Below are 22171 nucleotides of genomic sequence, written 5' to 3'. Positions count from 1 at the left end.
GACGCTTTTAAAAATGGGTTTCCATATCTCACCTCACACCTGTCAGAATGGCTGTCATTAAAAAGAACACAAATAACAAATGCTGGAGAGGATGTGGAGAAAAGGGAACCCTCGTACACTGTTGGTGGGAATGTAAATGGGTGCAGCCACTGTGGAAAACAGTACGGAGGTTTCTCAAAAAAAAAAACTAGGGCTTCCCTGGTGGCGCAGTGGTTGGGAGTCCGCCTGCCGATGCAGGGGACACGGGTTTGTGCCCCGGTCCGGGAGGATCCCACATGCTGCGGGGCGGCTGGGCCCGTGAGCCATGGCCGCTGGGCCTGCGTGTCCGGAGCCTGTGCTCCGCAACGGGAGAGGCCACGGCAGTGAGAGGCCCGTGTACCGCAAAAAAAAAAAAAAAAAAAAAAAACTAAATATAGAGCTACTATATGACCCAGCAACTCCACTCCAAAAAAAAAAAAACACCAAAACAAGATCCAAAAAAACCAAAAACACTAATTTGGAAAGATACATCCACCCCAACGGTCACAGCAGCATTATTTACAACTGCCAAGATATGGAAGCAACCTAAGCAACCACTGACAGATGAGTGGATAAAGAAGATGTGGTATATGTGTATATACATACACACACATACATATACACACACAATGGAATACTACTCAGCCATAAAAAAGAATGAAATTTTGCTATTTGCAGCAACACGGATGGACTTGGAGGGCATTAGGCTAAGTGAAATAAGTCAGACAAAGACAAATACTGTATGATACCACTTATATGTGGAATCTAAAAAACACACCAAAATAGTGAATATAACAAAAAAGAAGCAGACTCACAGATACAGAGAATTAGTGGTTACCAGTCGTGGCAGGAGGGGCCATATAAGGGTAGGGGAGTGGAAGGTACAAACTATTGGGTATAAGATAGGCTCAAAGATATATTTTACAATGCAGGGGATACAGCCAACATTTTGTAATACCTGTAAATGGAAAATAACCTTCAAAAATTGTATAAAAATTTTTTAAAATAAAAAAAAATAAAATGGGTTTCTATAATGGTGAGCAAACATACGGTGTATAAATTAAGAACAGAAAGTTAACGCAAGTATACTGAACCATGTGAAGCTATCTGTCTCTTGCTACCCCAGTAAGACTAAACCGAAATGGAAAGCATTAATCTTAAGTGTTTGGGGGAAAAAAAAATACACAATAGACTCCCTTTATAATGCAGCATTCTCTAATGGTGTATTAACACAGGCTAAGTAAGGGGAAGACTTGAGGCAAATGTCTATAGACAAGTGAAAAAATAATCTCTTTCTGAAGTTAGATTACTACTTTTGTTGTTGTTGTTCAAACAATTATAATAATCTATAATGATTCTATTCTGCAGGTATTTGTTTACTTTTCCACAACGACTTACCTACACAGACAGGACTTCATAGCTCCATGCTTGGAACAAAGGAGGCACTCATTAAGTGGGCACGATCCAAAGTTTCTTAAAAACTATGGCAAGACAGATCTTAAAAGCTAAAGTTGAGTACTGACCTACACACAGAAGTTCACTGTCTGAGCAGCTGGGCACTGGTGCCCTTTGCAAAATTAAGTTGGAAGAGCTACATATCCTCTAGGCCAACCACCCGAGGTAGGGGTATACACTAAAATGGATGGAAAGAGTTGGACATGAATTCAGAAAAGGAGAGAATCCACTAAAAGCTTTTAAATCCATTTGGGGGTTGAAATGATGATTAACTGATAGTTCTGAAAGTCTTGGTCAAACCATAACATCATCACCTTGACATTTTGTAACCTCTTACCAAGAATGCTTTTACCTAGGAGCAAAGCTGGGGCCCCCTTCTTTCCAGAACCAAAGGAATTTCCTTAGCTAATAATACTCTGTGCCTCTTTTAGGGACACTTGGGTTTTAATAAGATTCTAATAATCAGCTGTTTTTCTTATTTATCCTACAACTAGGTCATAATCCTTTTTTTTTTTTTCTAAATAACACTGAGAGGAAGCAAACAATGTCCATAAAAGAAAACATATCTTTGCTTTAAGGTTCTATAACTCTGATTTTTATGAAAACCATGTGATGGGATATAAAAGTGGAAACCCAAAGAAATTCTGAATTAGGACAAGATGAAAAACTTACACTCTATGTATGAATTGTTTCTTTGTAAAGTTAGTATTAAACCACTGATTCATTTATGACTGAAATCAGGGGTATCACCAGTTCTCACAAACATGAGTAGTAAAAAGCTTGCGGGACTGGAGGCATTTGGTCCTGTAGCGAGTCTTGGGAAGTTTTACTTATTCAGACGCTGCTGAGAGCAACCTCAAGTGTAGCACCCTGCACTTCTCCCTTTCCAAATGCAACCATGAAACACTATTCCCTAAGTAGGACCCAGATCCCTGAGTGGGTACACTTCCTCGTTTCAATGAACACAGCAAGTGAAGCATTGATGGAGAGACTATACTTATCAACAGCCCAGCTTACCAGCAAGGTCTTAGATGAGAAGAAGGAAATGCTGTATAAGCAATTGCTTATAACTCGTCTGCAAAAAAGGACGTTTAGGACCAACATGAGGAGACGAGCCCATAGGCTCAAGCAATTGGTGTTACCCGGAAAAAAGAGTAAAATGGAACTACAAGGTTCCCTGGGGTCAAAGCTTTACTGGAACTAGGGCTCGCACTAGGAAGGCTCTCAGAGAATCTTAAAGACCCAGTGTCCTGTGTATGGAGAAGGGGCCGAAGCACATATCCAGAGTTGGAGGGGGGAGGGAAATTCAGATATTTCACAATACTTTTGGATAGAGCTGTAGGGAATGTGTCACCAAAAATACCACAGCATCAGTCACCAAGAATTTTAGTGTCTTTAGATGTGTACGAAGCACTTACAGTGTGTCAGGCACCATGCTGAGACCTGAGAACAGAATTTAACTTAAACACAATTCCTTCTTGATCACCTGTGAAATAAATCCACAGTTACCACGAGTGTGATGAGCGCTCTCAGTGATGGGGCCTAAAATAGGAGCTATGGAAGCCATACGCAGGGCATCAAAGTCAGAGCCCTGGAGGGACCACGTCAGCCAAGGTCTCCGGGAGCCCTCTGGTCCTTGTGCAGGACACATGTAAGAGACTGCCAGCGAATGATATTCGTGGGGAAAGGTGAGAAAAAGCTAAAATGGGGCTTTGTGTTCTAAAATAAAGAGTTCAAGCTTCTTTCCTGAATGAATGAAGGGTTTTAAACAGAGGAGTGAAACTTTCAGCTTTTTGTTTTAGAAAATTGCCCTTGCAATGGCTCAGCTGATTGATTGGAGGTGACAGCAGATCTGAGGCTGGGAGCAGCTGGAATATTCTAAGGGGGAACGAGAGAGGGCCTGCGGTGTGGATGCTGGGGGGCGAATGGTGAGAAAGCGGCTGAGGCTGCCAGACCCTATGGAGCTGACCCATCCCACGGGACGCTGAGAAGAGTCCAGGATGACTTGTGGGTTTTGGGGCCTGGTCACCTGGTAGAAGGCGAAGATACAAAATACTAGAGAAGCAAATTTGGGAAAAACAAAGTCTCGAGGAAAGCAGACTTTCCCATTTATCTGAGAAAGTACCAGAAGTACAGGTTACCTCAAAGGCTAAGAAGTGTCTAATATCTTATCTCCCACATGTGGGTTTTACACGCTACCCTTAAGGGCAGGGGTAAGCGCTCTTTTACACATCCCCAAGGAGAGGGTCTTGGGCATGATTAGGCCATGGTACTTATGAAGATTTAGGGACTGATTTCCTTTTGGACTGGTCTAACTTTACACCCTAGGGCCAGAGATAGAAAGGACTCAATACCCGCAAAGAGCCGCAGGCCAGGGACCTTCCTCTTCTTTCCTTAAGGCAGGCTGATCTTCCTAGGATGGACTGTAAGTACAGCCGGTACACAGCAGAAACATTCTGCACCTCACAGTACGTGGGTCACACACCCACAGCAACTCGGCTGTCAGGTGGATCGATGCAATGGGCCCACTGTTTTCAAGGGACTAACATGTGGTTTATCAAAGCCCTGAATGATATCATTTCAGGTGTCTGTGCTGCTGTAACTTATGTTCCTCCACAGAGGAGGACGCTAACAGAGCCTTGTTTCAACGTCAATATGTCTTCTTTGGGGCGATCCCCGGACAGCTGTGGGCCTCCGTGGAGCATCCCAATAGGCTGTATATGGTATCCTCACTTTAGGCCACAAAAAGCACACATCAGGCCTAATCAGACCCAGTAGAGCCTCCCCTCGCCTCACCACCATCCCAAGGAGAGCGTGAACAGAGTTGAGGACCATTGCTGAAGGGAGCGGTTCTCAGACAGCCTGGTCCCAAGCAGATGACACCTCTGTGGGAAATGACTTTCTAAATCTGGCCCTGCGGCACAAGAAAGCTGATGAGGTGAGTGAGGAGGGCAGCCTCCCCAGGCTCTGAGTTAAAGCCTGGGCACCACAGGAATCTTAGGAAACTGCAATGCTGAAACTATAAATGATTCATATTTTCCAGTATGCAAAACATGCTTATAGTCAACTCACTTGGAACTAATGGCAAATCAGTTGCCAGAAAATCAGACTCTGCCATGAATCAAACGAATGCTACACTGTGCAGGAGGTCAGGAGTAAAGGTGAAAATCACTCAGTCCTGGAGGCCCTACCTCTCTGGGCCTCACCCTCTAGCAGCTGAGCCCGAGCATATCACCAGGACAACATGACCATCTTCTTTGCTGCCACTAAGAGCTTAGCGTGTTCAGGAACTCCTTACAAGGACCATTTGCAAACTTTAAAAACACTCTTCCATCCACATCATCAGGAGAGAAAGCAAGAGAACTTTAATAAGTCATCTGTTAATTACCTGCTGCCAGTATTCTGTGTCCTGGCAATTAATCTCGAAAAATAATGCTAGAAAGGCATTAACACAGGAAGGAAAAGGGGAACCCTTCCGGAGCAAGGACCCACGGTTCATTTTACCAAGTGGGCCGTTCCACAGTTTAGAGCAGGGGTTGGTGAATTACAGTCCCCAGGCCGAATTCTTTGTTTTGGTATGGCCCATCAGCTAAGACTGGTTTTCACGTTTTTAAATGGTTGAAAAAAATCAAGCATTTAAACATTAATATTAATCAAATATCAACCAGAATAATATTCTGTGACATGTACAATGATATGAAATTCAAATTTCAGCGTCCATAAATGAACTGTTCTTGGCGCACAGCCACGCCCATTTGTTTATGTATTGTCTGTGCTCGCTTCTGCACAACCACCGTTGACTTGAGTAGTTCCAGCAGATTGTAATGGCTCACAAAGCCTAAAGTACTTACTACCGGGTCCTTCATAGGAAACGTTTACCAACTCTGGGCTTGGAGTATCATTGCTTTAACATGGCATAGTTGGCACTACGCAAATGCTTGTCCGTGTTATGGACTGAATGTTTGTATCCCCCCCAAAATCCCTAAGTTGAAATCCTCACCCCCAAAGTGATGGTAATAAGAAGTAGGGCCTTTAGGAAGTAATTAGGTCATGAGGGTTGAGCCCTCATGAGTGGGGTTAGTGCCCTTCAGAGAGGAGACACAAGCGCTTACTTCCCCTCTCTGCTCTCTGCCACGTGAAGGTACAAAGGGAAGTCTGCAGCCTGGAAGAGGGTGCTCACCAGAACCCAACCATGCTGGCAGCTGGATCTCAGACTTCCAGCCTCAGGAACTGTGAGGAATAAAATTCTGCCGTTGATAAGTCACCCAGTTTAGGATACTTTGTTACAGCAGCCCAAACTGACTAAGACAGTCCTCAAATACTCCTCATGGCCTTGTGTCTAAATATCCCATTATTAGTCACTTCATTTTCGGTCGTCAGCACCTTAGTGGGAATGAATTTATTATATTAGGAAACAAGACTTGGGAGTGGACCACAGGATGGGTCGGGATGGGAGTTGGTAAGGACGGGGGGCTCAAGTCGATGGAACAGAAGGGCAGGAAAGCCCATCTGCACTGATTCACAATATTCTTAGGCTTCATGAACTAACTTTGGGTGTGTGTGGGGGGAGAACCCTGGCATATGCTCCATGTGACAGCCAGTCATCTAAGGGTCCCCAAATTATCATAAAGGTTTGTCAATAACTGAGTAACCTAGAAATTCCTCACCCAGTCACTGAAAGATGTTTCTTCTGGACCTGAATACCCTGGCTTCCAAGGGGAGTGGGGCATTTTAGAGGAACCAAGGGCAAGGTGTGACGGTTTCAGTATGAGCGACTAACCCCTGAATGTCTCTGGGGCTGACTTGTTACCCTAAACCCAGTCAATTTCCTCTTTGCTTCCTATTCCTTGCCTCATCTCCAGGCTGAGAAGCACAGCCTGCACTGGGCAGGAAGCACTCAAGGTAGCCACGAGCTAAGTAGCCCTCTGTCCACTCGGGACCCATCCCACATTCTCACAGAGTCCTTAGGGCTGCAGAGCCCCAGAAGGTTATCCCTGGTTTGTAGACCCCAAGAGCCCAGCCAAGGACGAGAGTCACTCAGTTATGCACTGGAGTTCTGGGCTTTCAAAGTGTGTGGAACACCCCAAACTAGAGAGCAGACACCTCCACACAGTGACTGGAGAGAAGCACAGGCACATGCAAAGGGAGGATGAAAAGGCACATCTAAATGGGGCAGAGCAGGTGGAGAATTTGGGGAGAAAGCTGGCGCATTCAGGCTACATTTACTGGATACAATATTTAGGAAAATCAATTTGAATTCTGTGACTCTGACATCATCCCTTTTAACTGCATCAGCAGAACCTTAAACAGAGCAGTAACCTCTCCCTTCCTCAGTTACCCTTTGGGCCAGAATGTTTAGTCTAGGAGGAATTAACAAGTTGCTAGGACAAGAAAAGGGGAGTCATGAGGGGTGGGGTGAGGGGTTGAGACATGATATCCAGCAGCACAAATCTCCCGGCTGCCTTTCCCGGCAGTCAGGTCACTCTGCTGTGTGCAATAGGTCACAGGAATGACGCTGCTGTGACTTAGCTTGGCACGGTTGAGATCTGGTTATTCGGAGCTGGGAGGCAGGAAGATAGGGACGGCCCTTCTTTTGTTAACAGAAAAGTGTTTAAGCATCCTTACTGCTCAGGTTTATCCAGTAGCTTCAATTCTTCCTCTTTGGATGTCTCATAATACTTTCTTATTTTAACGAGTTCATCCTCTTGGGCTCTCTGTGTTGAAATCGAAACAAAACACACACAAAAAGTGAGCAATGAGAACCTGTCTAAAGCAGTGTGTCTCAGAGTGTGGTCTCTGGACAGACAGCATCAGCACCACCTGTCGCTAGTCAGAAATGCCCATTGTTGGCCCTACCCCGGATATAAGACACTCCAGAGGTAGGGCTCAGCAAGCCCTCCAGGTGGTTCTGAGACACGCTAATGTTTGGGAATTACTGGCTAAACTAAATGGTCCTAACAAGTGACCTTAGCTGGATACAGAAGCCAGGACATTTGATTGCTAACCTTTGAATCCCCTGTGTCTTTCCCAGTAAGATAGGGTAAGGGTCAAGTTGTCCTTAGCATTTGCTTTCTTCATCCTCAGAACCGAACAGCCCTCCTAACTCATGTAGGCGCCTGATTTTGAAATTTCTGGTCCGCGGGTTCTTTCTGAATTTTCTAAGCATTCGTTGTCTGCACCACTGATTTTGGCATTTAGTCCCATACTTCCTCAATGTGCGCAACTGTGTCAGTTGTATGTGGCTTACCTCTACTGTAAGCTAACAAGTACCTATCACGCGCACAGTCCTGAGCCCGAGGTAACAACTAAAAGCATCCTAGAAGGCACTCTGCCTTTTACAAAGTCCTCCGACATCAAGTATTGCATCCTTGTTTTAAAGCTGACTCCACCGAGGCTTACACTAAGGACCTGGCAAAGAGCCTGACTTAGAACACCTTTCTTCCACAACACCATGATGCCCCCCAGGTATTCAACAAATGTGCCATTAGCTCCCGATGGCCTAGGATGTGTGCACCTTCTTTATGAACGAAAGCCTTCCTGAGAGAAACATGGGAAGTTCCCACCCAGTCGTACCAAACAGTTCCTGACACGCACAAAGGATGTAGAAAGGTGAAGGGAACTGGCAATCCCGCTAGGCTGGATTATCACACTATGGAAATTTTCTCGGAGATGCTTAAGGTCCCAGGGGACCTAAGCATTGAAATGAAATCGTTTTTTGAGCTCGGTAATCATAGCATGCTATAGAGCTCCGGGTAGCTTCCTGAGAAACAGCGTTACTTCAGTAAAAAGAATCTGTTTCAGTCTATGTTTTCAAATCCTAACAGAGTCAGCGAACCAGAACAGTTAACAGTTATGGGAATTGTGACTCTCCTGTGTCACCTTCTCAAGAAAGCCTGACAATTATGCTCGTTATCTCCACATGTAATCCACACATGAAGACCATATATGTGTACAGCACTGTTTATTTTCAAAAGACACGGCTACTGCTGCATATACTGAATTCTCTTTTAATACAAAAATCATGTCGAGCCCATTATAATCCCCATTGTACTGATAAACAGGTTTAAGGAATTTAACTGGTCTGAGGCCACTCAGCAGTAAATGGTAGAGCTCGACCTCAAACCTGAGAGTATCTCACTCTAAATCCAAAACGCACACCCACCACCCTATACTATTTCCCACGATCAATGCCGTCAGTTCACTTGGGCTAAGAGTAACCATCCAAGCTGGTAACAGCATCCCCATTCCTCAGAGGATGACACTGGTGCACACCAGTGTTCAGCTGGTAACTTAGCTTCACGCACTCTGATTGCAAGCCACAGGGCTGGGCTGGGTTCCACGGCACACAAGTGGCCTCCACATTGAACTGCCTTCCCTTGCAAGAGAAATCTACTAACCCAGATACCACAGTGGGCGGTCAGGAACCTAGTGCTTTCTTCATGCTCAGTCTCATTTGAGCCTGCATTTCTGTGCCTTAACCTCTTCCACGCAATGTCACAATTCCCACTGCCGAGGAACATGAATGGCTCAGTGACTTTTCAGGTGGAAGGAGTCACATATAACCATTTTCTAGACATTACCTTTTTTTTAAGTTAGTTAAGATACAAAAATCCGGAAACTCTGGCTCTGTAGGTGTTTGATACTCACGTTTTCGTATAAGGCCGCCAGGGTTTCCAGATCCACCACGGAATCGTCCACGTTAAAAATGGCTGCCGAGCCCCAAAGAGAAAGAGAAAGAGGATAAGAGGTGAGACTGGACGCCCCTGCACTCACATTTACTCCACGACTAGCTTGCAAGCAATATAACATTGCCCCCTCTCACACAGGTTGCCTTTCGGCTCGTTCCCGCTCCCTTTCCTTTTGCACCAGGGGCCCCCCGTGAAAGAAACCGAAATGGTTCCGATCACTGGCCTGAGCCTTGGCCCTGCCTGGTTTAATTCCTCAAGCTCTGCATCCTTTCTGCAGTTTAATTTAGGCTCCACAGGAGAAGTGTTTGTGCTTTAAAACTAAATCAGTTTGTAGGTTTGCAACACAAGGTTAAATCTTTCTTCCCGGCTGGTAATTGAAGAGATTTAGTACCTGATGCACCAGAACTGACTCTTGCCCGTTACCAGGAAGAGAGAGAGAGAGAAAAAAAAGACGATGTTGGCAAATTAAATGAATTCAGGCATGTGATTTCAGGCACCTTTCCATGGCCGCTGCAAACATCTTGTTTGGATTAAAGAGACAAGAAAAAGCAATAATTGCATCAATGGCAAATTAAGATTATGGAAACCTCCCATGAGCCAGTCTTAAGGCAAGCTCTCATTCCCATGGTTTTATTTGGATCCTACTTGTTGTTCTGTATGTTAAATAAGTTATTTAGCTGTTAACTAATATGCCTGTGATTTCATCTAGAGAGATTCCTTCCCATATATACCAGCATACAAACATTGAGATTTTAAAGCCTTAATGGATTTGGCAATCAAAGTGCTCAAAATAGGCAGCTCCACATCTTTAAATAATTATTCAAAACTAATAAGGTTTGTTCCCTCAACCCCACCTCCTTTCTCTGACTTTACATTGTGAAATTAACCAGCACGCTAGTAAATTTTCTCCGTGGCAGGCTAATTAATTTTATTAAACCAACCAGTAATATTTAGAATGCCTTAAAATTCTGCTCGTCAACCACTGTTCTGTTCGTTGGCACTACACCACAGTTTTTGGAGAAGGTAGGGATCAAGGTAAAGGGCAGGTTGCTTTCAAATTGTTTTGCCTCTTCTGTGGTTTAGAATCACATGAACGCCTTTATACAATTTTAATAAACTTAATTAACGGAGCTAAGATCATGTAACTTCACAGAACACCGAGAAATGTACTTAAAATTCCTTCATAGGCCACCTTCTCTAACTTAGAGGAATTAATCATCAAGCTATTCCGCAGCTACGTGGGGTAGTGAGAAAAGAGGAGGTTAATATGCTAGTGACAAAGTCAGTCGTCTCAGATTCCACCAAGACAAAGGAAAATTACCCTTCTGAAAAGTCCAATCTGAAACCAGGCATTTTTCAATGTCTGATGCTTTAGAAAAACAAAAAAAATGGCCAGGAACAATGTGTAGTCTATGTAAATTCTAATAGGCTCCTATAAAAATCAGCCAACGGGAATACGGTAAGAAAAGGTAAAATTCTAAAAATAATTTATCAGAAACGTTCACTCCTAAACAAGGTACTGCACATGAACTGCAAGCTTACATATAATCAAGTCAGCTTACCTAATGGGAAAGAGAATGATCTGTTGGCTTCCTTTCCTAGTGAGTAAATATTTGAGTTTCAGAAGTTAATCAGTCTGGGTCCCAGATACACAGTTTGATGGGTTATACCCTCAGCCAATTCCCCTGCAGTATGCCAGGAAGCAGAGGAAAACATGTAGGGAGGATGGGACTGGAGAGCAAGCATGGGCTCTGGCGACACTCATTCGTTCATTCACCCATCCCTTGAATAAATGCTTGTTGAACGTGCACCAAGTTCTAGAAACGGTTCTAAAACGCTGTGATTACACAAATCAAATGTGTGTCTGAGATGTTCAAAGCACTTGATCTCACGAGATTTATACTCCGCCTTAGGGGACAGAAAATAAACAAATAAACAGTTACAGATAATGATATGAAGAAAGCAGAGAAATGAGCAACATGACAGAGATTAATGGATGAAGGCTTCTTTGAAGAGGTGACATTTAAGCTAAGAGCTGAGCAGGTCAGTTCTGTGAGTGTCTGGGAGAAAAGCCTTCCAGGGAGAGGGAACTGCAGAAGAATATTTCTAATCCTGATGAAGCAACAAGCTCAACGTTCAGAAAAAGACCAAGATGACAGCTGCGGAGGGAGCAAAACTTATTACGTGATCCTGGCAGGTTCAGCTCTATGAACCTCGGCACATCCATAGAATGGGTCTAATTTCACTTACTGAAAACATTAAATGAGGTTAAGATGTATGCTTGGCCCAGCATATAAAGCATGGTGTGAAATCAGAATGGTACCTACGAACTGACTATTGTGATGTTAAATATACACACTGTGGATGTGTTTTAATGCTTGTTAATGCCTTATCTCCTTTAACATCTGGAAAGCATCAGAGAAAGAAGACTGCCATTACTGAGTAGTTTGTGTTATAAATGAAACTTTCTAGAATTCTGGAGTGTTTCAGATAGGAGCAGTTGCAATTTAAACCCTTTTGGTCCTTCAAAACCCTGCTCGACACCCAACTTCAGGAAGCATTAATAGAAAACTTACATGCACAAAAACTCTAATTACAAAAAATAATGTATCGAATGTCTTAAGGGAAATATAAAAAGCTAACCTTCGGGTCCATTTAGAAAGCTAACCTATTTTTACCTCTCATTTCCATCTTTCCCACCAATCCACGCTTCATCGTACCACCCAAGTTATTTTTTTTTTAAAACACAGGTCTCAAAATTTTACTTGATGTTTAAAATACCTCAGATGTCTTTCCTTTAAATATTGGGCGAAGTCCTAAGGCCTTGGCCTGATTTTTAAGCCCATTCCTTTCCTAGCCCTGAGCTACACTTCCAATCTCATCTTTGGGGGAGGAATGGGGGAGAGGAAGAAGTAGATGGAGAGATTAATTTAGGGCCAACGCCAAGTATTCCACTGAGGTTTCTCCTCTTCCACGAGGCTCTTAAAAGTAAAATAAAACTCAGTGGTGGAAGCAGCACTATGAAAAGATGATCTGGTTGAGCCCAAGAGCTTAAGGAAATTAAATGATTTCTATTACTTCTATCTTATAGGGTGGCCAGGGAAGGTTAGGTTATTGGCCAAAGGGTTGAAACGTAAAAAGAGCCTAAGTCCTGTGACTCACAGGAGAGCTGTGTTGCATGTACATAATCCTGCCTCCTATTCACCATGAATAGTTTAAGTTCGTACATAGGGCCAGAATCCATACCTGAGCATGCTATTCCCCAAATAGGGGACAGTGTATTAGAGAATTGATTCTTTTTTTTTAATTAATTAATTTATTTATTTTTGGCTGCATTGGGTCTTCATTGCTGTGCGCGGGCTTTCTCTAGTTGTGGCGAGTGGGGGCTACTCTTCATTGCGGTGGCTTCTCTTGTTGCAGAGCACGGGCTCTAGGCTTCAGTAGTTGCGGTGCATGGGCTTAGTTGCTCTGCAGCACGTGGGATCTTCTCGGACCAGGGATCGAACCCGTGTCCCCTGCATTGGCAGGCAGATTCTTAACCACTGCACCACCAGGGAAGTCCCTAGAGAATTGATTCTTGAAGGCGCTCACCATCAAACTTAGAAGCATCCCATGAACCCATTTGCTTAATTGAAGATTACATTGTAGAAAGAAATCAGTCCTTTATTAAAATACTTTTGGAGTTACCTAGGATCAGGTAGCCCCCTCCACTTTGTACTTGTAAACACACACTCTCTCTGTTTCTCTTTCTCTCACACACACTCACAGACAAACGCCATCTTTACTGTAAAAGTTGAATAAGCAAATACCAGCCTACACAATTCTCCAGTGCGCCTCAAAGCCCTGCTACAGTAATTCCAAGTACTTCTAGCTGTTGCTTCCATCTCTATGGGGCTCATTACACCGACACTCCTGCAGGTGGTGTCAGAAAGGTGGAGTGCCAAATCCAAAGGGGAGACCCCCAACGATTCATTGCTTCTGCGGTATCAATCATGGCTGGTGGTTTTTACTTTTATCTCCCTCTCTCCTTAGTTATCCCCACGCCCACTGTCAGTTCAGTTAGAATATTTCACCTACACTTCACAATATGTCGAAAGGAAGTAGACACACGCTGTGAAAAGCTGGTAATTTTATTGGGTTCCTTTACCTTTAAAAATCTGTTACTTGGTCAAGTCTGGTTTCTGGGCTCCTTTTTTGCAGGGAAATTGAGGCAAACGTTTTTATGTGGTCCTCTGGTGCCTGCTCTGTACTCCGAGAATTATACACACAAGGATCATTAGAGTAGGGTTTCGCCCATTAAGATATAATAACCGTCAGCAGGGACAAAAAGCAGATCAGTATCACAAATTCAAACTAACAGGCGCACATAAAAGCTGTGTGGCTGCTTAAGGCACAGGCACGGGGTCAGGGTCTTACACAATAGGTAAATTCCCTCTCTGGTTTGGAGACAGCTTTTCACAAGACCAGGGTAAGGAGAGGGAACTGGCAAGAATTCTTGCTGCCCTCCAGCCATGTTTAACCCTGAACGCTTTTCTATCCCCAAGCGCACCTCGTCCAAATAAACACAGGACGGCGGGCGTTCGCTGTTTTGAAGGACTTCTAATTAGCACAAAACAAGTACTTACTTAAGGGCGCCGTTCTTGTTGACAGAGGAGCATCTCTGGGCAAGAAACCCATGGCAGACTGAAGTAGGAAGGGCACACTCCTTAGTCTTTTAGATTAGCCAAAGTAAACCTGGTCATCCAAGGTGTGGAAGATGTCACCGAAAGATGGCTGCTTTACCAGGCTTCGGCTGATGTTGGTTTTAAAAATAGCCTCTATTAGCCCATTGTTTGCTTCTTTCTGTGTCCTTCAGTACTTGACATGACACCTCTTCACAAGTGGGTGTATAAAAATCCTTTGCAAATGGACTAGATTTATTCTCAGCCCAAGAAAGCAAAGATGATTATTGGAATATCAATAGAAATTATTTTGTGAGGGCTTCCCTGGTGGTGCAGTGGTTAAGAATCCGCCTGCCAATGCAGGGGACATGGGTTTGAGCTCTGGTCCGGGAAGATCCCACATGCCGAGGAGCAACTAAGCCTGTGCGCCACAACTACTGAGCCTGTGCTCTACAGCCCGCGAGCCACAACTACTGAAGCCCACGTGCCTACACAGCTCGTGCTCTGCCACAAAAGAAGCCACCGCAATGAGAAGCCCGCGCACCGCGACGAAGAGTAGCCCCCGCTCACTGCAACCAGAGAAAGCCCACACGCAACAACGAGGACCCAATGCAGCCAAAAATAAATACATAAAATAAATAAGTTTATGAAAAAAAGAAAAAGAAATTATTTTGCTAGCTCCCGAGTAGCCAACATAAAACTCACCTGTTTTGACCAAATGACTGATATTTTTAGGGCTTGATAAATAATTTGTAAGGAAAAGAGAATGGAATGGGGAAAGTAATATGGAAGACCTTGGGTTTTTTATTTTGTTTCTTTTTTTTTTTGGCCGCACCATGCGGCATGCAGGATCTTAGTTCCCCGACCAGGGATAGGATCAACCCGTGCCCCCTGTATTGGGAGCACGGAGTCTTAACCACTGGACCACTATGGAAGTCCCAGGCCTTGGGTTTTTTGAACTCTCAGGTAATCTACCCCTCAAACCTGCCACAAACCAACTCCTCTGACCTCTCTCAAGAGAAAGGCAAGGATGTGGGGTCATGGAAGGAAGGAGGCCGTGGTACAATCTGAAAGCTGAGGGAAGGCAGAGCAGGAATATCTCCCCACAGCCTCACCTCCCAACAACGAGGCCATCACTGAGAATGAAGACCAAGCTTGTGATGAAACTGGGCAAGAGGTGAAAAGAAGGGGACTGGGCAGAGAGGAGCGTGGAGGGTGGAAGAACCCCACAGAGGCCAGGACAAGAGCTGCACAGAACCTGCCCTCCCGAATGCTCTGTACCCAAGTCTCTTCACGATGGTCACAGCTCTCCTATAGCCCTTCCTCAATACACCTCACTCTTTCCCTACCGACCACCATGTTCCTCCTCCGATGGGCACCAGGCACACCTGTGCAGACACAGGTACGGGCCAAGCCTCATTCCATGCACGTATCCAGATGAAATGCCGAGGGCAGCAATTATTAAGCAGCTTAAAGGCATCTTCTGTGCGCTCCACCAGAGGGTGGGAAAGTAGGCAGCCCGTACTGGAGATGAATACTTAATCACTCAGTAGCTAGCCTTTATCGGGAGCTTCCTGTGAGCCAGGCATTGCTCTAAGTGTTCTACATTTAATCATATGAGGTGGCTGCTACTGCTGTCCTAAGTTTTATAGGTAATGAAACTAAGGCAGGAAGTTACAAAGCATGATTTCCCAAGCTCAGTTCCATAACCAATGACGCAACTATGATTGTACTTCTTTTAGCCTTTAGAAGTGTTAGACTAGAAGTACTCATTCCACCTAAAATTCTCACCACCTTAAAAAAAAAAAACCAGTGAACCAACTACCCACAACAGTCCATACAGAAACCTTTGCCTCTGAATGGTGTCACACGCTTTTTACATCAATCAGCAGTCTCCCAGCGGGAACCACAGACAGCCCATGCCATGGAAATGTCGTCTGTGTACTGTACAATCCATAACCTCACCATTATTTAATTACTGCTAATACTTAATTCGATTCTAGTACGCTATCTTAATATATACTTCAATCTTTGTTAACTATTCACAGTTATCGACAATAATCAATACTGTGGTTCCCATGGCAAAAAAAAGAATCTCTAAAAAAAGGAACAAGGAACCCGGAACTTGAAAAGGCATCATCTTAGAAGAAAATCTACAGTAATATAAAGTCCAATTTTCTTGAAAAGATATTAATAATTGCAATTTTATACTGCATGGCAGAACCAACTAAAAAGGGAAGCAAAGGCACAGAGAATGAAGAAACACAAACAAAAGTTGCCTCCAGACACATAAAGAATAGCAACTAGAGGGGGAATATATTTTACGATCTTATCTACATTGCCAAATGCTTGCTAGTGTGTCGTGTTAGTTGGTACAGACCTTTACTCGAGCTTTGATGGAAACAGGAGGCAAGTGTAAATGACACAGTAAACAGGAGCTGGCTGGCAGGTGAAAGAAATGACAATCCCAAAAGGGACACATCTGATCTGTTCCCAAAGCTCCAAATCACTCAATCTTATGAAGCAAAAATCCCAATTCTTGCCTAAGTCCAGGCATGTACTCTGCCGCAAGGTGCCACTTTATAGGTGCAATTAAAATTGTCCATGGTTCAAACCTCAAAGAAGGGCACAGGCGAAGAATTCACAGAACTTCCCCTCCTTCGTCCCCTCTATTCTCTGTAGGGCAGTGGAATGAGAAACAGTTTGGGTTAAGCTGCTTCTGTTCTTCCATTAGTTCTGGTTCTTTTAAGCCAAAATTACATTCCAGGCAGATTGGATGGTCTCAGTCAGTCGCCTCAAGGTAAAGTACAAAGAAATGCCACCCTCTGCTTTCTGGATTCGGCTCTGAGACCGAAGGAATGCACAGAGGTTCAGAGAGAGGTGGGTGGGAACCCTGCTGCTCAGGTGTTTTAGACTTGGTGGGAGAAAGAGAAAGCTGGGAAAGGAAATACAGTAGCGTTAGAACTACTGTTTATACCGCCAGGGCTTAATACGTTGCTTGACCCTGGCGCCTTCCTTTGGTATGACAGTAGGTCGTGACCACCTGTCACCTTTGGTGGGTAAACTCCTTCACACATGCCTTCCTCAACTCGTTCTCTTACTTTCAACATACCGGCATTTGGTGGCGATGGTGAGAGGGCAATTAAATAACGTTTTCTGATTCTAAAATCTGGCTTTAACTAAACTTGACAAAATAAACAAGTTGGCTTCAAAAGATTCCTGCGGAGAAACCCCGGACTGAAGATAATCCAACAACGGTAAGAAAAATGGCAGAGCAGAGGCTCTGATTGCTGGTACGAGTGCTTCATCAGTGGTGGAATGAATTAGAAGCAAGGACAGTTGAATCGGATTTGCCAAGATGTTGACCTCCATAAATTATAATAGAATTTATCCACAGACTGTTTGAAATGTGGGTTTAAGTCCACAATTTTTAATAATAAGCCTCACCCTATTTATATACTGAGCCTTGAGATATTAGCTGTTGAGAGCTTAAAGCCATCAAAATCAGTAAGATATCTAGAAAGATTAATCTCGTTTTAATTTATACCTTTGCATACATTTTATAATGTGAATATTAGTTCTGTCACACATTGACATGATGTACAATTTCTTAAAAACATATCTTGAGAAGCATGCTCTAAAACTTTTTACTGGCAGGGGTGCACGATAAAAATTTTGGCCTTTGAGTATAGGTCTTCCAGGCTAGAATTAGAATATTCCTCAGGAAAGTCCTAGACAATTCATGGTGAACTTCAGATGCCTGGTGAAATTCATTATGTGTTAGACAATTGGCATAAACCTTGACAGAGATTTCCAGAAATTATTAGGCAAAAGGGAGCAAAGTCCAGTGGGTATTCTCAGATCTGGGTTTTAGACTCTGGGCATACAACTAACTGAAATCCTCTTACATTTTGACTTGAGATTTCTAAACAGAAAGATAGTCTTTGATGCAGCTGAACCCCCAAACTGAGATTCTGGACTAGTAGGAAATAAAGTGAAAAATGTTTTATTTTCATGTTAGATTAAATATTATAAATATGAATTCTGAGTGTACGGGAAATTCCAAATAGATGCCAGGAGGTTTCTGGCACTTAGTCTGTTGCAGTGCATACGGAGGTTTATATCAAGAATAGTCAACAGCAATTTTCCATCTCCCCTGGGAAAAGAATAAGAGGAAATCACTAACGTGGAATGAAAACACTAATTTGCGATCATGTAGGCAGTCACTGTGTCCAAGGATGCCAAATGCTTTTAAATATAAGTCATCCAGTTTAGCAGATGGAAAACCAGCAAGAAGTAAATCACTTATTTGGAATCTCTCCTGCACCAAATACAAGTGCAGTGGTATTATGACCAGTGTCCTGAAACTATTCTTCCTCCACAACAAAGGTCTTGCCTTTAGTCACGCAGTGCTTTTCAACTTCAGTCAGTACAGGGACTTGGCTTTCTCCCACAAGATGTTCCACAACATCTGGGTAGAGAGAAACAGATGAGGGTGGCTACCTTTGGGGGGGATGTTCTGTCTCTAACTCAGCCCTATCTACTTAGCATCAGGCTAGAATTTTCAGATGCTCATTGAAAACTTTTGCTGAAATATCGCCAGTCATCTCAGACTCAATCAGCCAAAACAGAATTGACCTTTTTGCTTCTACCCTTTTTGCTTTCTCCCCTGTATTTCCATTTTATGTTTTTGGCACCATTATTCACATTCTTGTTGAAACCAGCAATCCAAGGTACGTGTAAGACTTCTCCATCACTGTGTGAATCTGAGGGGACTAACCGTAGCAATCCTCTCTCCAAATATCCCTGGTATACGGTCTCCTCTACGTTTTCACAGACATAAGCTTAGTTCTGGCCTTCGTCATTTATTATGTCAACAATCACCGCCCCTTTCTAACAGATCTAGCCACCTTCAGGACTATTTCTGTTTATTCATTCAAGAGACCCTGGACAATCGTCACCTAGGTGCCCGGCACAACAAGGTGCTAGGGACACATCAGTGAGCAGTCTCCATCTTGGAGCTTATATTCTGGTGGTGGATGTAAGTGAGAAGTAGGGGAACAAATAAAATATTAGCTGCAGAATATAAGAGAATTAACTTAGGGTGACTTAACTTAGGGAAGAGGATCTGGGAGGGCCTCTTTGAGGTGCGTGGCTGAACCCCAGCAAAGAAAAGAAGCTATAAAGAGCGGGGTGGAAAAGCATGCTGTGTCTTCAAAGACACAGAGGAAGGAAAGCACTTGGCCTGTTTAAGGAACCAGAGGACCACTGTGGCTAGAGTGCAGGGAGAGAGGAAGGGAACACAGCCAAGTGAAGGAGGAGGTATGGCTGTGGCCAGAGCATGAAAGGGCTTGGGGGCCAGTCTCCAATGGCCTCAGAGATATCTCTGCACTCAAAATCAGATCACAGCACTGCCCCTTTTCAATGTGAAATTCTGTCTCCCTGTTACTGATGGGATAACGTTCAAGTTTCGTCTGATGATACTCAGGGCCCTTCCTGGTCTGGATGTTACTTGCCTTTCCAGCACTTTGCCCTGAAACGAGCCACATTCACATGTAACGTATACGCTCTAGCTGTGCCTCTTTCCACATGGCTTCTTTCCTCAGCTGGAAAAGCTCCTTCTCTGTGACGACCGCCATTTCATCCTCTAAGACTCATCTTAAGTTTTACAGGAGAAGCCAATATGTTGCTCTCTGTTATTTCACAGGAAACTCTATACTGTGATCTTGTGATACTTTGTACATCTCTCCCACCATCCTGTGAACTCTTGAGGAATATGAGAGTCTGGATCTTACGTGTTGTGGCAGTCATAGTGTCTGAAACAGAACTGGCATTCAGTACATGTTTACTGAGGGAGGGTGGGAAGGAAGGAATAGGGAGGGAGGGAGGGAAAGAAGGATGAAGACGTTTTGGCCAAATGCACTGGAATGGAATTCATGACATTCTGATTTCATCTAGTCTAAGGTTTAGTCTATTCTTTAAAATCAAATTAAAATCAAAAATCACTTACTGAATGACATTTACACATGATACATTAGCCCAGTTATTGGTAAATGATGCTTAATTATCAGAGAAATTCTGAGCAAAGAAATGCTACATGTCATAAAGGAACAAGCACTGGCTCTACTATTTGCTATCAGTTAAGACCTTGAGGTACTGAGCCCCCAAATTCCACTTTGAATATACATTATATGCAGTGTCTAATGGACAACAGAGAAGTGCCCATCTTACAAATGAAGAAAATAAGGTTGCTTTTTAAGAGCTGAACAAGTAAAAACTGGATTATCCATCTGTGGGAGGTAACTGTGGGCTGAAACACCCAAAACTATTTTCAAGGCGACCAGCAAAAGGGAAAAGGGCATAAGCAAATATCTAATGCCAAGTAGAGACAAGTGACATGGACATAACAATGAACAGATATGATAAACGTTTTTGTCATGACAATGGAAAATTCTCTGATCTTCTCTGAGTGAATATACTAGCTTTCCGGTTTATACATCAGCTCTGTGTAAGTTTGCACTAAAGTGCAAGTTACCTCTGCACACTGACAAAGATGAATGTATGACCAGAAGGCTGAAGAACAGTCTCCCAACCGTGGTCACCTCACCATGGGTGACATGCTGTATGACCTTAACTGGCCGCCAGCTGGCCTGCCCCAGTCAGATCTCACGACAGCTACCCCTCTTACGTTAAAACAAACGTTTAGGTCAAGGTCAGCACAGGGAGTCCTTTCATCAGGATGACAACACAAGGCCAAGTGCATTCCATTCACGACCAGACATGGATTCAGAATGAAATGTACCTGACACAGCCCGGGCTCCTAAGTGACCTTCAGATGCCAGTGTCAGTCAAATGATTCTAAAGAGAAATTAAGCTCGAGTTATATTGCTATATTCATCTGGAATGCATTACTAAATGAAGACATGAAATGGAGATAATTTTTTTTAACTTAGGAGCCAACTCTGTGGTGGATAACAGAGACGCCCTGAAGCAAGAGAAAGAATTAAAATGGTGTCCATGAGTCCTAGAAGTCTGTGATGCTACAATCACCATTTCCAGTGCTAAAAATGTAAGGTCACGTCTACTTCATATAAACATGTTCTTGTCCAGAGGAGAACATCGGAAAAGGTCTCGGTGAACCAATCTCTTATTCAAGTCACCATGAACCTTCAACCCAACAAGGTTGGAGTGCCATGGGAAGAAGGTTTACAGTCCTGAGATGGTAACTGGAATAGCACATGGCCGGAGTCTGATCCGTATGGCAATCTGATGTGTACTACAACAGGACGTGACTAAAAAGAAATGAATAAAGTCCAAGGTGCTGTTGACATCGTAAAAGCTCATCTCCACAGTGCTACCTGTCATGGTGACGAAACCAAGCATACTTGATTTTTACCAGGCTTATAAACAGTACCGTGGTTTAGGACAAGACTCTGCCACTATACCTGAAAAATTCCTTTCTATTTCAATGATTGCATCGAAAAAGCGACTCTCCTTGACAAAAGATTATCTACTTCCCTGCCGATATTTTTTTGGTTTTATTTTTTCATTTTTCATTTGCGTCAGCATCAGTTTTCTGTGTGAATTTCAGAAATTCCATCCTAGACGATCTAATACCTAAAGCCACTGAAGAATCCTTTTCTAATTTGGATGGTAGACCTTGCCAGCCACCCTCTGCCCCAAACTCAGATCAACTAGTGCAACACTGTCTGAGGTTTAATATTCACACTCAGGTATTCAGTTCTACTATTAAGCTTAAATATTAAAAACAGACAAGCTTCTTTGAATACTCTGTGACTGTCATCTGACTCAGGATATGTTTAGTTTTATGTGGAATTTTAAATGTTTGTAATAAAGCAAAATTTTAAGCCCTTAACAAAGCTTTTTTCCGAGGAAAAATAATGTATGAAAGTTTCTTAAGTGCGTTTCAGTTCGGGACCTACGGGTCTTCTGCTGTGTCTCAGAATAAAATAACTTTGAGGCAACACCAACTAAGACCTGAAAGGAAGTGTGGTTTCAGAGTGTCTCCTGTTACACCCAAGCTAAATTCTACTGAAACCATCTATGAGAGATTGTATTACCACTCAGAAAATATTATCAGTGACATGTCAAAATGAAGATTTACATTTAACTGATGACCGAGAAAGGGGGAGCGTCGTCTTCATGCAAGACGCGGATTGCAGAAACATCAGATTTTTGGGTTTACTTTTCTAGGGCCTAAGAAAAATATATACAAGTAAAATTCCCTCTCTAAATGTCTTATTTCAAACTGAGCCAAAGGAAACCAAGTTGAAATCGCGTCATTTGAAAAAGAATAGAGGATTAAGGAACAGTGACACAACTGAGTTA

At 43.3% G+C, this 22171-nt stretch overlaps 1 protein-coding gene across 2 annotated transcripts in view; it reads right to left on the bottom strand.

Annotated features, from left to right (window-relative positions):
- The window catches only part of FMN1 (formin 1), a 397262-nt gene that overhangs the window by 148088 nt on the left and 227003 nt on the right, over nt 1-22171 (bottom strand). For both annotated transcript variants that reach the window (XM_060146914.1, XM_060146923.1), the window contains 2 exons: nt 9121-9182; nt 7099-7187 (listed from right to left, as the gene is read on the bottom strand). In XM_060146914.1, the coding sequence (XP_060002897.1) occupies nt 7099-7187; nt 9121-9182 (151 nt within the window). The remainder of the gene's footprint in view (nt 1-7098; nt 7188-9120; nt 9183-22171) is intronic.

The sequence above is a fragment of the Lagenorhynchus albirostris genome, chromosome 1 (assembly GCF_949774975.1).
Source record: "Lagenorhynchus albirostris chromosome 1, mLagAlb1.1, whole genome shotgun sequence".
NCBI classification, from domain to species: Eukaryota; Metazoa; Chordata; class Mammalia; order Artiodactyla; family Delphinidae; genus Lagenorhynchus; species Lagenorhynchus albirostris.
This window is presented reverse-complemented; position numbering and strand designations above follow the sequence as displayed.